This window comes from Penicillium solitum (genome assembly GCF_028829755.1).
Source record: "Penicillium solitum strain IBT 25940 chromosome Unknown utg000004l_segment0_segment0, whole genome shotgun sequence".
Lineage (NCBI taxonomy): Eukaryota > Fungi > Ascomycota > Eurotiomycetes > Eurotiales > Aspergillaceae > Penicillium > Penicillium solitum.
Window position 1 is genome coordinate 524,512 of NW_027072124.1, and position 14,067 is coordinate 538,578.

Genomic DNA, 14,067 nt, shown 5'->3' on the forward strand with positions numbered 1-14,067 from the left:
CCAAATGTTCTCTCATCAAACATGGTTGTCTTTCTATTGGTCCAAAAATCCTCTTGAAACTCATAAAATGGTTCAAATTCCGGGAAATAAGCAAACGAGCCTATGCATTCTTCCATAGTGGAGTCCGTCAAATGACAATCCGTTGGCTGAAGCTCGTGGTTGCCGCTTTGTGAAGGAAACGTGCTCAAATGAAATTGAGACAAGCCTCGAGATTCTGGTAGATCTTCTCCTTTTGTCCTGAGGGGGAACTCGTCGTTTTCCCGGGATCTATTTGGGAAGTCTTCTGGACAACCACTGGGCTTTCCATCGCGTTCTATCACCCCCAAGACCATCATAATACTGTTCACGGACGGTGGCTCGAAATCTGTGATCTCCTCCGGTAAGAGTGGCTTCTGCTTAATCCTAGTCCAATCGTACAGGGTCCGAAGCCCCTGGATCAACAAGGACTGTTGTGACTCTAGATACTCGATATATCTTTGAATCCAAGATGCAAGTCAGCCATCAGCCAAATACGAAATTCCCTACTCTGAAGTCTCACCCAACAGGTACAGCCTTCCGAAAGACCTTTCTTTGCTGAAAATTGCATTTGTGTTGTCGACGAGTACATTGATCGCAAGGATGAAGCCCGTTGCACTGCCACAATAAATATGTTTCTCGACAGACTTTAAATTATCATGGGGCAGACAATCTTACCTTGGATTTTCTGTTTTTACATTCCTCACAAGCATGTCGGACTCTCATTGGAGAGCCCTTCCTTTTTTTATTCTCCTGGCTTGAAGGATGCCGAGTCTTTAACCGCATTCTGGGGGTTCTGTCGATTAAAATAGAGATGTTTGAGAGAAAGAAAGGGAAAAATATTTGCCGCACTTATAGGTTGTAAGTTAAACTTTTGTGGCTTGAAAGACTAAGCTTGGCCAATAAATTCCGTCTAGACCGTATCGGAGTTACCATGTTTCCGAGTGGCAGGGTCTATTTGCAACCCCGGCTTATTCCGGTTAGGGAATTGGAGTGAAAATAGAGCACTCTGAAAACTGGAAGAGGCAGTAGATTATATCAACATTCAAAGAACGACCATAGCATTTATATTTTACTAAGATAGAACCGATAATATATGAAAATAGGCTAAGAGCCTCAAAACAAGACTTAATTAGTACACATGCATAACAAGCGGTGTCTCAAAGCCCAACATATCAACCAATTCAATATTTTCCAAACCAAGTTCGATAACCTCAATCCGGAGAAAGTCAGAGATTCATAACCTATTATTGGGAAGTCAAGCTCGTCATATATAATTCGAAAGAGAGCCCCTGTACTAGCTGGATACATGTTAGTATCCATCACGGTCAGGGTTCGATGAAATGCCTTCTATAGGTGGTCTGGAAGGGGTACTGATAAACCGGAGGTCTGTTTTCACGATACAAAAATCGCAACATTTAACGGTGATATGATCGATAAATCATGAGCTCAGAACTTCAGAATCATTACCGAGACCGTCGAGGACTTGTTCGAGAGACCATTCCGGCCGTTTCGGATAAACCCGAGAAGTTTGAGAAAGGGACGACTTTCTACAAATATTACTAGAAGAAATATTACAAAAAGACACCAACCCTTTGATTGAAATCCCTGATAAACTGTTCAAGTCTGCGGATTCCGATGAGTCGGAGAAAAATCACATTTGGTTTCCTATTAGGGATGTGGCTCCACATAAGTCCGGAGTCAAGCAATGAGACCGCATGAGGTACAGTCGGCAAATGATGTTTTCCTATTAAAATATTTTCGCTCCCTCAGAGCTGTCCAAAGTTGTAGTCTGTCCTAGTAAATCTCGTCCAAAAGTTTCTTTCAAACTCCAAGGCAATTCTTTCGTGGACGGAATTCAATACAGAACGCTAGCTTTGGAACGTTTATTCTCCGGCGACAGCTAAAGCGAAAGAATCGACCAAATTAATCATTTAATATGATGATAAATAAACCAGAGGTCAATCCGGGCCGAGAATCAGAAAGCTTCAATGTTGTTATTCTCGGTGGGTCCTACGCCGGCATAGCAGCAGCCTTGACATTGCTGGCATTGAAAGATGGGAAACCAATGCCATTGGCATCATATGGCAATTTTGCTCCTCTGAAGAATTGTCCTCGGATGCACAATTTGAGAATCACGGTGCTGGATGAAAGAGATGGATTTTGTGAGGAATACCCCATTACATGATTCCTTTTAGTTCTATTGACCCACACACGACAAAGTTAGAGCATTGCTAACGTGATACACTTTTTTGCATTAGTCCATACTATTGGAACACCACTAGCTCACGTCTCTTCAGAAAGCGCATCTCATATGTGGAAAAGTTATGCTGGCTTTTCCAAACTGCGGCGCTCCGATGTCGATATTATTCAAGGCTCTGTTTCCGGGGTGGACTTGAATTCGAAGAGATTCATATATTCGAGTGATGACGGCAGTCGGAAAACTATCCAATATGACTTCCTGTTGGATGCCCGGATGCCTAAGGCATCACATGTAAATAGAACCCAGATAGTTTGCCTGCTCTCTCGTCCTCTCTTTCTCCTCTTCGTCCACCAGAATACATACAGTGCTTTCTCTATGAACTTACACGTATTGTATCAGGTTATGAGCCTCTTTTGCTAGTTGGACCACTAGCAACTCTTTTCTCTGAAGCTATTTTCATCTGGAGACTTTTGACGATCTAACCCCACAGTGGATCCACCTTTGTGCGTGGTACACTACACGGATTCGGATCCAGCCAATAACATCCAGGAAATCCTTCGAGCCCCGCCGGCAAAAGCTCCGTTTAGCTTTACAATCCAATCATGGCAGACGTCGCGACCGGAAATGTGGGGGACACCAACCCACAAACCCCCCCTCCCGGCGTACCGCCTAACACGATTGATCCCAATGAAGTCCCGTCCTTGAACGATCCGATCCAATTTGCGCAGGATGCCAGTGACAGCGAGGATGAGGATAACAAGCCGTCCCATCAGGGACATGGTCTGCCAACGATTGCAATGACCAAAATTCAGAAAGTGAGGACACTGGAGCACAATGACACTGATCCAAGTGGTTGGAAACAGGCACTGGCTTACCAGTTGATCCCATACGCTTTGGAATGGCTGCTAGAAAGCGACATTCCCCGACCTCCCAAGTCGCATGCTTCGTTTGAAAGATGGAAGTACTGGTCTCGCTTAGTTGCAAGCTGGATGTACAATCAAATCGATGTCACACTACAGAACAAGCTGCGCAATTTGTCAAAGATGCCTAAGTACGCTGATCAATTGTACGATGAGCTTATGGCTATGACACAAGGCAGTGACCGGATGCAAACTGCATTCCTTGAGATGAGGAAGTTCGATAAGATGAAACGATCGGATTACAACTCAGCAAGCGAGTACATTGAGGAGTACCAGCGACAGTACCATGTGCTTGCTCGATTCAAGGCAGCACCGCACCCAGCACACGGCCTATCACAAGTCCTTCAAAACCTTGAATTGGAAGTCAAAAAGGTCCAGTTTATTAGGGAAGAAGTCGCAAGTCTCGAACCCAAGAAACTCAATCTCGACAAGGTGGAGGAGTACTGGAGAGCACTCCAAGCAGCTGCTGACATGGAAGGTGTCACCAATGCTGTCTACAATAACAATGCCGGCCGTGGCCGAGGCAATGGAAGAGGTGGTCGTGGAGGAAACCGTGGTGGCCGAGGTGGTCACAACAACGGTCACAACAAAGACGATAACACCCAATCCAGCAAAGACATCAATGCTATCGACGAAGACGTAGCCACTGCTAAAAAGAAGAAGAAGAGAGGTCTTCGCAAGCAGCCTGCCGACGGCAAAGACATTCATGACTACGCAAAAGAGATGCGTAATGGCACACAAAAGGATGACAATAACATGTGTTCATTCTGCGGCTTTGGACCGCACACTGCAAAGAGATGTGCCTATCTCAGTGACAACCCACCAGCCTCGTGGGAACCGTCCGGCAACTTGTGGGCCTATTCAAAGGCTATCCAGAGAACTCAACGTCAAGATGGACAGAACAATATGGTTGTTGCAGCTGCCAATTCTGTTGACAGGAAGAATGATTGGTTGCTAGACACTGGTTCTGACAAGACATTGACACACGATCTCGAGGACTTCCACACATACCAACTGGATCACCCTGACACAGCTTATGCGTACAAGGATTACTCTGGTAATAGAGTCGTCACGCTAGGCCACGGTGAAGTCATTGTAAGGGCTGCCCTACCAGGTTTGGATGGAAAGACGTACTCGTTCATGACAACTGGTTACTACACTCCTGGGGGACACGGCAAGCTATTTGGCATGCAAAAGCTTCTTGAAGAACAAGATATCTCTTACGACACACGCACTAAGAATCTCACAAATGGAAGGGGAGACATCCTAGGGTATGCAGACACGTCAACAGGTGTCCCGTACCTTGTCAGTCCGAAGGACGATGATGACCCCAATGAGATCAAATCGGACACAGATTCCGACGATGACGATGAGATTGGATTTGTGAACAAAGTGACTGCGTACGAGATCCACAGACGTCTCGGACATGCTGGAAAAGCTCGCATTGCTTCCACACTACAACATGCTGAACAACTAGGTGATGATGAGCAGTACGGCACGGAACACTTCGATTGTGACGCCTGTTTTCAAGGCAAGTCAAAGCTCAAGATATCCCGTCAACAACAGGCGAGGGTACAAGATGTAGCATGGAAATTCCACGTTGATACACAGCCAATGAAACCCACTGGGCCAAACGGAGAGAACTACTGGCTACCAGTCGTTGATGATGCTACTCGATTAATTGAGGGAATCATGCTAAAGAACAAAAGTGATGCTTACCATAAGCTTACTGCGTTCTGTGAGAAGATCAAATTACTCACCGGCAGATACCCAGGCATCTGGCGAATGGATGGCGGTACAGAGTTTAAAGAGTTCATCAAATGGGGTGAGAAGCATGGTATGACTTTTGAGACCACACCACCTTACACCGCAGAGCCAAATGGTACGGTGGAACGTTTCGGTGGACATATCAATGACATACAGAGAACGATGATCATCGATGCGAAGATGCCGGAAGAGATGTGGCCGTATGCGACAGACACAGCCATCTACATCTACAACAGACTAGTCAATCCAAAGACTAAGATCTCGCCGCTCACACATTGGCGTCAAGAACTTGAAATTGCAAACCCAGAGCCTTCCTTGAAGCACCTTAGACCATGGGGATCAGCTGCATACGTCCACATTCCGAAGCCTAAGAGGACACAGGCTAGGAAAGCAGCACCCAGAGCGTGGAAAGGTATGCTTGTTGGCTATGAGGGGGACGGTGGTCATGTTTACAAAGTGTGGGATCCAGTCACGAAGAAACTGGTAGTGTCTCGTGATGTTGGTTTTCCGCAACCTGGAGATGACGATGGTATGGGACCAACACCAGCTAGCAAAGCACCCACCGATCCCAAGGATCCTGATGATGATGATGATGTCGTCGGATTCATGCCTGTCTCACTGTCGCAAGAAGACGAGATCTCGAAGCCAGAAAAGAAGCAGCAGCAAGTAGTACGTACACTACAGGTACAAACTCCTACACGATTAGCTGTACAAGCACCTGTTACGCCGTCTACAATTCATCTTCCAACAATTCATGGCAGTGCATCTACAATGCCTGAGACACCACAGAAGGCACCACCGCAGAGAACAATCATTCCGCCAATAAAACAGCGCAAACTCTTTCAAAGTTTTCTCCCAACTGTGGGAGAGGAGCCCATGATGATAGGCGCGAGAATCACTGAGATCACGGATCCTACCACTGAGAGCGTCTCACAGGTTTTGGACATTGAGCGGAAGAAAGAAGATCTCGGAAGAAGACTTCAACAACTGTCAACCCAAGTGTCTCAACTTGCTGAAAGTATGGACGATATTCGTCGAGATACCGACAACATTGAGAGAGCTGTCACCGAGGAATCAGAAGATATGACTCCTTCTCCAGAGCGACAGAGAACAGATTACCAATACCCTTTCTCATCTCCCACTCAACAAGCTTCTCCCGTTCAACAAGCTAGTGTGTCACCAAGTCGTGAGATCACACAAGCTCCACCAGTTCCTCAAGCCAGTGTGTCACCAAGTCGTGAGACCACACAGGCTACACCCGCTCGACAAATCAGTGTGTCACCAAGTCGTGAGATCACACAGGCTATCGATACAACGGAGACAACGACAAGCACTGAGAACACACCGGTTACTGCGAGATCAGAGATGTCACCAAGCCGTGAGATCATCTCAATTGAGTCATCGCCAGATCCTATCTCTCAGGACCCAGCTACACCGGCTCCCACCCTACCCCGCCGATCGAGACGAGCGAATATCGGGATTGCACCTGACCGATACCACGATCCAAAGCAGAAACACCTCGCTGTCGAGTACGAGAAACGAGACCGAGATATTCAACGAGCTGCCACAAGGGCAAAGGCGAAGGACTCGGGCGGTAACAACGTGACGGAGGGTGATGGACAGGGGTCTGCGGGACCTAGTGCGATGTCTGCAACAGCTGATGTGACAATGGACAAAGTCGATATTGACGAACCATTTCTCTACAATGGAAAGCCGCTATGCGCAAAGGACGTTGACTTGCCATCTACGTACAAGCAAGCGCAAAAGAGCCCTTTCTGGCCTCAATGGCAAGAGGCTATGCAAAGACAACTTAGTGATCTCGAGGCTAAAGGCACATGGAGCTTGATCCTTAAGCCGTCAAAAGCTAAGGTACTGCCAGGACAATGGAGATTCACTGTCAAATCCAACACCAGAGATGAAGTCTACGATTTCAAAGCACGATGGGTGGTATGTGGCAACTTCCAAGACAAAAATGATGGAGAAACATATGCCCCTGTCGTCGCCGAATGTATGATCAAAATCGTTCTCACACTGATTGCAGTGTATGGTCTAAAATGGAGGCAAGTTGACTTCACTGCTGCATATCTCAATGCTTCACGTGAAGATGTGGAGACAGTCTATATGAGACAACCTACAGGTTTTGAGTACGCAGATGCACAAGGAGACAAGAAACACTGGGTGTGTACACTCAATCAAGCGCTCTTCGGATTGCGAGACTCTGCTTTCCTATGGAACGAAGAGATGGACTGCAAACTACGTCAGATTGGCTTTCGTCCGCTGGATGATGATCCTTGCGTTTATATCAAAGGCAAAGGCATGAATTTGACTATTATGATGATCCATGTTGACGATTTCATCATTGCTGCACCATCCGACGATGACATTGAGCAAGTTGTCAGCGAACTTCGTCAGTACTACGACTTGAAGGACCTCGGTGAGCCAAAGCAGTATTTGAACTGTGCGCTCGACAGAGACTACGCCAACGGGACAATCACTATGTCACAGAAAGCGTACGTGCAAAAGGTGCTACGTATGGCTAAAACCTCTGGCTGGAAAGACACGCCATTGCCAGCTGCATGGAGAGAGACACCAGCCGATGCGACCAATGCACTAGATGACGATGCTTTTGATCAATATCAGTCTATCGTGGGGATGTTAAACTGGTTGGCAGTCAAGACACGACCAGACATTCGCTTCGCAGTGACACGCTTACAGCATCGACTAGCAAATCCCACCCTTTCTGACTACAAAGCAATGCAACATGTTGTAAAGTATCTGAGACGAAAACCTGACATCGGAATTATCCTCGGTCGAACCGGTGAACTTCGCTTCTATGCACACACAGATGCTTCACATACAGACTGGGAAGATAGCAAATCGACAGAAGGAAGCGTCTGGTACCTTGCCGGATCACCTATTATGTGGTCTACGAAGAAGCAGACGATCACGGCCAATTCGACGACAGTTGCTGAGTGGTGTGCACTGGATCAACCTAGTCGTGATGCAATGTGGTTGAACAAGATCGCACGATCATTTATGCTCCCAGAGCAGCGTCCTACAGAGATCTACACTGACAACATCAACTCACAATTGCTTCTCTCGAAGAAAGGAGGCAAATCGGCGAACAGATGGCTTAATCTTCGTTACTTCTTTGTCAAAGATGCAGTGGCGCAAGGACATGTTGAGATTCATCGAGTGAACACCAAGCGAAATGCCGCAGATGGATTTACCAAGGCTCTTGCAAAGGATCAATTCAAGATCTTTACCGAGCTAATTGGCATGTGCTAAATCCACAAGAAATTTGCAGAGTTTTACTATGTATGCCGGAACTGGAGATCTTGATAGGGAGTGCATGCAGGATTCTATGAGGGGGATGTTGGATGCCCGGATGCCTAAGGCATCACATGTAAATAGAACCCAGATAGTTTGCCTGCTCTCTCGTCCTCTCTTTCTCCTCTTCGTCCACCAGAATACATACAGTGCTTTCTCTATGAACTTACACGTATTGTATCACTTCCTCTTGATCTCGACTGGCATACGGCGCCAATGGCCAGTAGTGCCCCGTTTCTGTCATCGGGCCGCATATCTTGCAGATGCATCAATCTATGCCAATCGGATCATGGCATCCAAGGAGAAGGGTTTAGTCGTCATTGAAGGTGGTAAGTACTGAAATTTGGACTTGGCTCAACTTAGAAGCTGAGTATAGTTTGCTAACTGATATCAATAACAAGGGCTATAGGGGTCGAATTCTCGGGGAAAATCAAAATGCATCATCCCAAAACTCGCGTCACTTTGATTCATTGCGGATAACAGCTTCTCTCAAATGAGCCCCTTCCAGATGAGTTTAAATCTCGGGCCCTTGAGCTGCTGAAGGAGGAAGGTGTTGAGGTTATTCTTTGTGAACGCCCGACGATAACTGCACTTCCGGATCAAACTTCACGGATAGAGACGAATCACGCGAAGCAAATGAACGCAGGCCATGTTTTTTGGGCCACCTCGCAGAAAGCCCCCTCGACTGGCTTCCTGCCCAAATCACTACTCCGCGAAGATGGAAGTATCATGGTTGATGCACAGTGAGTCTTTAATTTCCCTTCCTCTAGCAAACAAAACCGAAACTTCGGTGCAACAGTCGCTAAGAATTGCTATGACTATCAGACAAAGAGTAATAGGACATCATTTATCCTTTGGTCACATATATGCCACTGGTGATGTCACAGAGCGACATAGCATCAGAATAGGTGGCGGTGCTATGGTTGAAGGAAGTGTTGCTGCGGTTAACATCTACTCATCGTTGATGGCCACTCGTGATATAGGGTTTCCGCTCGTGCTGGAAAGATGTCCTCAAGTTTATCGCCTGCCACGGATGGCATTGTCCATAGGTAAAAATATTGTTTGCTACCAGGGTGAAAATGCTCCAGTTGAAACCGGCCAAAAGCTTGGTGAACTATGCTTTGGTCAGGACCTAGGCTGGCAAAGTAAGATACGTCCCGGACCACTGAATATCCATTTTTCATTAACCTCGCAACAGAGATGCTGAATACACTAGGTCTTGAGGATTACGAAGAACAGCTTTAAGATTATGGCTGGGGATTTCGATGTCTTCCACATAAGAGGAGGTATTTCTTTTGGATTATTATCAGTATGTTCAGACTTAACTTCGAGCAACTTGTCTTATCCTGATATTTTGACCAGTTACAAGAATTTGCTGCCGTCTTTTTATGATGGCAGTGGAAAGCAGAAAGAAGAGTGAGATCTAAATAGAAGGGTAGCAAATAGTAAACAGTTGTGATCGCTGGCGCTGCTTTTAAATATTTTCGTGTCTTTTTAGGGAACCGTTTCATATATGTATTTCTTGCGCATAGTATCTCATACCTTACACTTCTGCCGTTGGTCCTAAATTATAGGAACTTGGAAATAGCAGCTGACACAGCTTGAACGTCCTCAAATACATGCCAGTGTCCAACCTCTTTGAGGATGACGGGTGCCAGGGCTTGAGGGATTCTGTCAGCATAAGAAATGGAAAGAGCCGGTGGGCAGACCTTATCCTCATTTCCAGTAATGATCAGTGTATGCGCCTTCACACATCCTAGAGGCAATGTTTTGCAGGCAGCAAGAGCAGTGCATAATTTTGCATATGACTCCGGCTCTGTTCCAAGTAAGGAGAGACGGACAGCAGCAAGTCCAATAAATGATTTGGTGCGTGTAGAGGTACCCAAAGTAGCCACTGCATCGACAACGGAGACCATTCCTCTTTTGCGAACAAGAGCAGCACGGTCATTGAAGATGTTGACTGCAGGGCTAGGAAGAGGGTTTGGTGCAGGGCCAAGCAGAACGAGCTTTTTCACGTGATCTGGGTATTTTATTGCAAAGTACAAGGCCACGAGACACCCCATAGAATGAGCAACGATTGTAGTTTCCGAAGAAGGTGAAAGACCTGCATGTTCAAATATGCCGGCCAAGTCATCTGCAAGAGATTCTATCGTGATAGATGACAGAGCGGTTGTAGGGGATAAGCCATGGCCCTCTAAGTCCGCAAGGTGTAGCTGGTGCGACTTGTCTAGGCCGAGCGAATTGATCAGAGGAGTAAAGAATTCCAATGAGCCACCCAATCCATGCACAAAAACAATCGGACGAGTTCCATTTCCCTGCCTCTTATAGTAAAGAGACTTGCCCTTGATTGGAGTCAGGCAAGATCCATTGACAGTTTTGGATGTGTTGGTCTCGGGGACCCTGAGGTCTTGTGGAACAGTTGCCAACGAAACGTTTAGATCAGGTTTGATAATTGTATTGATCAAGGATCCCAAACCACTAATCGTCACCTTCACCTCATCTCCAGGTTGAAGGAACACCGGGGGTTTCTGTCCGAATCCAACACCGGCTGGCTATTGTAGTGTATTAGATAAAACCTCGCATAATTATTTAAGGAAAGGATGACATACAGTTCCAGTTGCAATCACATCACCGGGCTGTATGGTGATTCCTTTGGATAGAGTCTCAACCAAGGTAGAGATGGAGAAGATCAAATCTTTAGTTGTTGCTTTTTGTCTTTCCTCGCCATTGACAAAGGTCTGGACAAGAAGTACATCAGGAAGATCGGATGCAGGAACAGCCACGGGGCCCTGTAGTAAACATAGCTGTTAGTAAAATGCTTTGCAAAGTGACTTTCAGCTCAAAAGCTTACCATAGGGCAGTATGTGTCACCAGACTTCCCGATGAAGAATTGTTTATGATCACGCTGACGCTCTCTAGCAGTCACATCATTGATGATTGTATAACCCCATACATGATCCATGGCATTGACCTTCTCAATACCAAGTCCGGCCTTCCCTATGATCACGCCCAGTTCACCTTCATAGTCCAGTGTCTCGGTGAAGGACGAATCAAAAGCAATAGGATGCCCATGAGGAACGATCGATGTCGAGCGCTTAGTGAATACCACCGGATGCGTAGGCTGATCAACTTTATCAGAGCTGTCGTATCCAGAGTTGTTGAACTCGATCGCATGCTCAGCGTAATTCTTTCCGACAGCAAAAAGGTCACGTCCACTTATCGGTGGGAGGACCTTTACTGAGTTGTGCTTAATCAGATCTCCAGTTGCTTTGATTCTTTGTTTGCCTGCAGCAATGACTTGGTATAGATTCTCCAGTGGTGCCCCCGACGCAAATGCAAGAGGTTGAATGGTGTCATCTTCCCAATTGAGATGACCGATCCGTGGTAACTTGAGCTCCGGATCAATGAAAGCAAGATAGTTGGTCAATGGGATAGACATGATGAAGAGGAAAATCTATTTGTGCTTGAGGATTCTGGTTAAAATTCGAATATCGTTGGTACTGCGATAAAGGGGGGTTTAAATATGCAAAGCAGACTTGGAAATTTCATTGAGAAATTAATTGTGTCCGATCTGGGTACGGGAGAATCGGAGATCGTGATTTCATCATCTCCGAGCCTCGCTGGTCCCTTTTCTGGCGCCACTCCGGGGTTCTCCGCGCATCTCCGCACCTCTCCTAAACCGGGGGTGAGGGGTTCTACGCTTTATTAATGAGGGGTATTGTAGCTAATATTCTACCCAGATATCTATGAATCTGTACAGCTCCGCAAAGCCCACAAGGCCCATAGCCCAGCCCAACCCAACCCGCAAATGGGCTGGGCTTTGGGCCCTACCTTCGGGCCCCAAATAAGCCCAAAATAGTACAAATATGCCAAGAATTCAGAAGTTGAACTACCTTTTCGGGTTTTTTTAATCACCCTTCGTTTTACCCCCGTTTATAGGCTTTATTCTAAAGATAATATTCTATTGATTTAAATGGTTTAGAATTAATTACTAGTTATCTCTCTAAATAACGTTTAAAAACGCGATAAAACGCGTTCTTTAGATAATTTATCAATTAGTTACAGAAGTTCACTTAGAAAGTAGTAGTTAGTAATCTTATCTAGATCCTAAATATATATCAAGCAGTAAAACAACCTTTTTTGTAGTATCTCGACCTCTACTAGTCGGATTATCTTTGAAATTAAGATGTATACTTATATAGCTACTGTTATTATGAACACTAAATTTGAATTTTATATGACTAGTAAAAGGGTTAGAATACAATATTGTATACCGATTACAAGATGCGGGTTGAACCCCTTTTAATGGGCTTTAATGGGGGCCTTATGGGCCCCATTGATGGGCTGTGGGTTGGGTTGGGCTTTGGGCCCGGGGTTCGGGCCCATTTATGGGCTTTGCGGAGCTCTATGAATCTGTTACCTAAGTGCTAGGTAGTAGTCAAAAGGCTGAGAAATACTAATCATAGGAATATACTAGAAATAATGAACCAATCTGTCTGTGCTATCCCGCTCCAATTTAACTAATAAGCCATTGCAATTTGTGTTGAATCAAGTACGCCAGTTGATAAAGTGCTGACGGTGTACTTGGACGGTCTTAGAAATGATGCGATTTCCAGAGCTGATGGAAAATACCATTCTTTGGCTCTTTATGGAGATTAGGCACCTCACTTGTTCTTCCAATACGGAGTTTACCTCCGCATGCTTCAAGGCTTGCTTTGTTATGTATCTTGTGGAATTGCCCTGGATATATATCAGCAGGAGTTGAAGACGGCGGTTGCGGGACTTACAAGAGCATGAAGTACCGGCCAAGTTCATCATTGGCATTGCTCCACCGGGGTGTTGGCTTGCAAATTCCGTCACATTATAGACTACATCATCAATAACGATCCCTGTTTTAACTGTCAGCATGTACAAAAAGTGCATTATGGGAAGGGAAACAAACACATCGGCGACCCGTCTGTTCCATTGGCCTTTTGAACTTCTGTGGACGAAATAAACGGCAAATGCTCTGAGGCCAAAGCTTGAGGTCGCTTATGTAGTTCTTTGTGGGGGTTACGATGGAATGGGAAGGAGTGGACACTGTGGTTGTGGTTGTGGTAGTGGTGATGGTGATGAGCTTGGTCTCCATTATGATTCATTTTCCGCGTTTCCTCGTTCGATTTCAGTTTGTCTAGATTTTCAATATGTGCGAAGTTTGGCGTATTTTCATATTTCACAGAGTGTGATAGACCAAAGCTGGGTGTTTGTCGAATGAATAAGTCCATTATCGACGCTGGTGCGAAGTAGGTATGAGAAGGAATAAAAAAGTGGCGTCCAAAGAAAGACTCAACTCTGCAACTTTGTACCCTTAGATGCAACTGGATCAATCCCTAGATCTGGTTGCATGCGATTGTGCATGGCACGATCACTCGGAATTTGGGGTGAGGTAATGTCCGATGTCTCCGATGGAGATAGGACCGGGCCCATTTTCCCCTCACCCCCTGACTGATTTTCTGACTTAGATATCCCTCTTCTCCACGATGATAGAAAAAGCGGAACCGGGGACTCGGTGTCGAAGCGGGGGACCTCCGCAATCCTGATTTTCAGGGGATCTGCGAACGGACTTACTCGTTTCAAATACAACTGGCAAAAGTATTGATTTGCGGAAAAAGCATCACACTGCGAGGTTAGTAAACCAAGGGAATGTTAGGCCCCGGGATTGGATGGATTACGTTGCTGTTGGCTATAAAGCGGACCAAGTGACCACCCCGGAGGTTCCCTTTTCTTCTTGTCAACCCTTCACTTTCCACATCCATATTAACACCTTGATCAGGTTAAAACTTCCCGACCTAG

The 14,067-nt window shown here is 45.9% G+C and overlaps 2 protein-coding genes across 2 annotated transcripts; one reads left to right on the forward strand and one right to left on the reverse strand.

The window, feature by feature from the left end:
• Positions 1-8,524: 8,524 nt before the first annotated feature.
• On the forward strand, positions 8,525-9,480 carry N7455_006188 (uncharacterized protein; the record flags this gene model as incomplete). Its single annotated transcript, XM_065605296.1, has 4 exons — positions 8,525-8,564; positions 8,744-8,978; positions 9,139-9,380; positions 9,434-9,480. The coding sequence occupies 4 exons, from the start codon at positions 8,525-8,527 to the stop codon at positions 9,478-9,480; spliced, it is 564 nt and encodes a 187-aa protein (XP_065461150.1).
• Positions 9,481-9,803: 323 nt separating this feature from the next.
• On the reverse strand, positions 9,804-11,674 carry N7455_006189 (bifunctional fumarylacetoacetate hydrolase/alpha/beta hydrolase family protein; the record flags this gene model as incomplete). The annotated part of the gene is made up of 3 exons (XM_040955854.2): positions 9,804-10,787; positions 10,845-11,024; positions 11,087-11,674. The coding sequence occupies 3 exons, from the start codon at positions 11,672-11,674 to the stop codon at positions 9,804-9,806; spliced, it is 1,752 nt and encodes a 583-aa protein (XP_040813641.2).
• Positions 11,675-14,067: the final 2,393 nt, after the last annotated feature.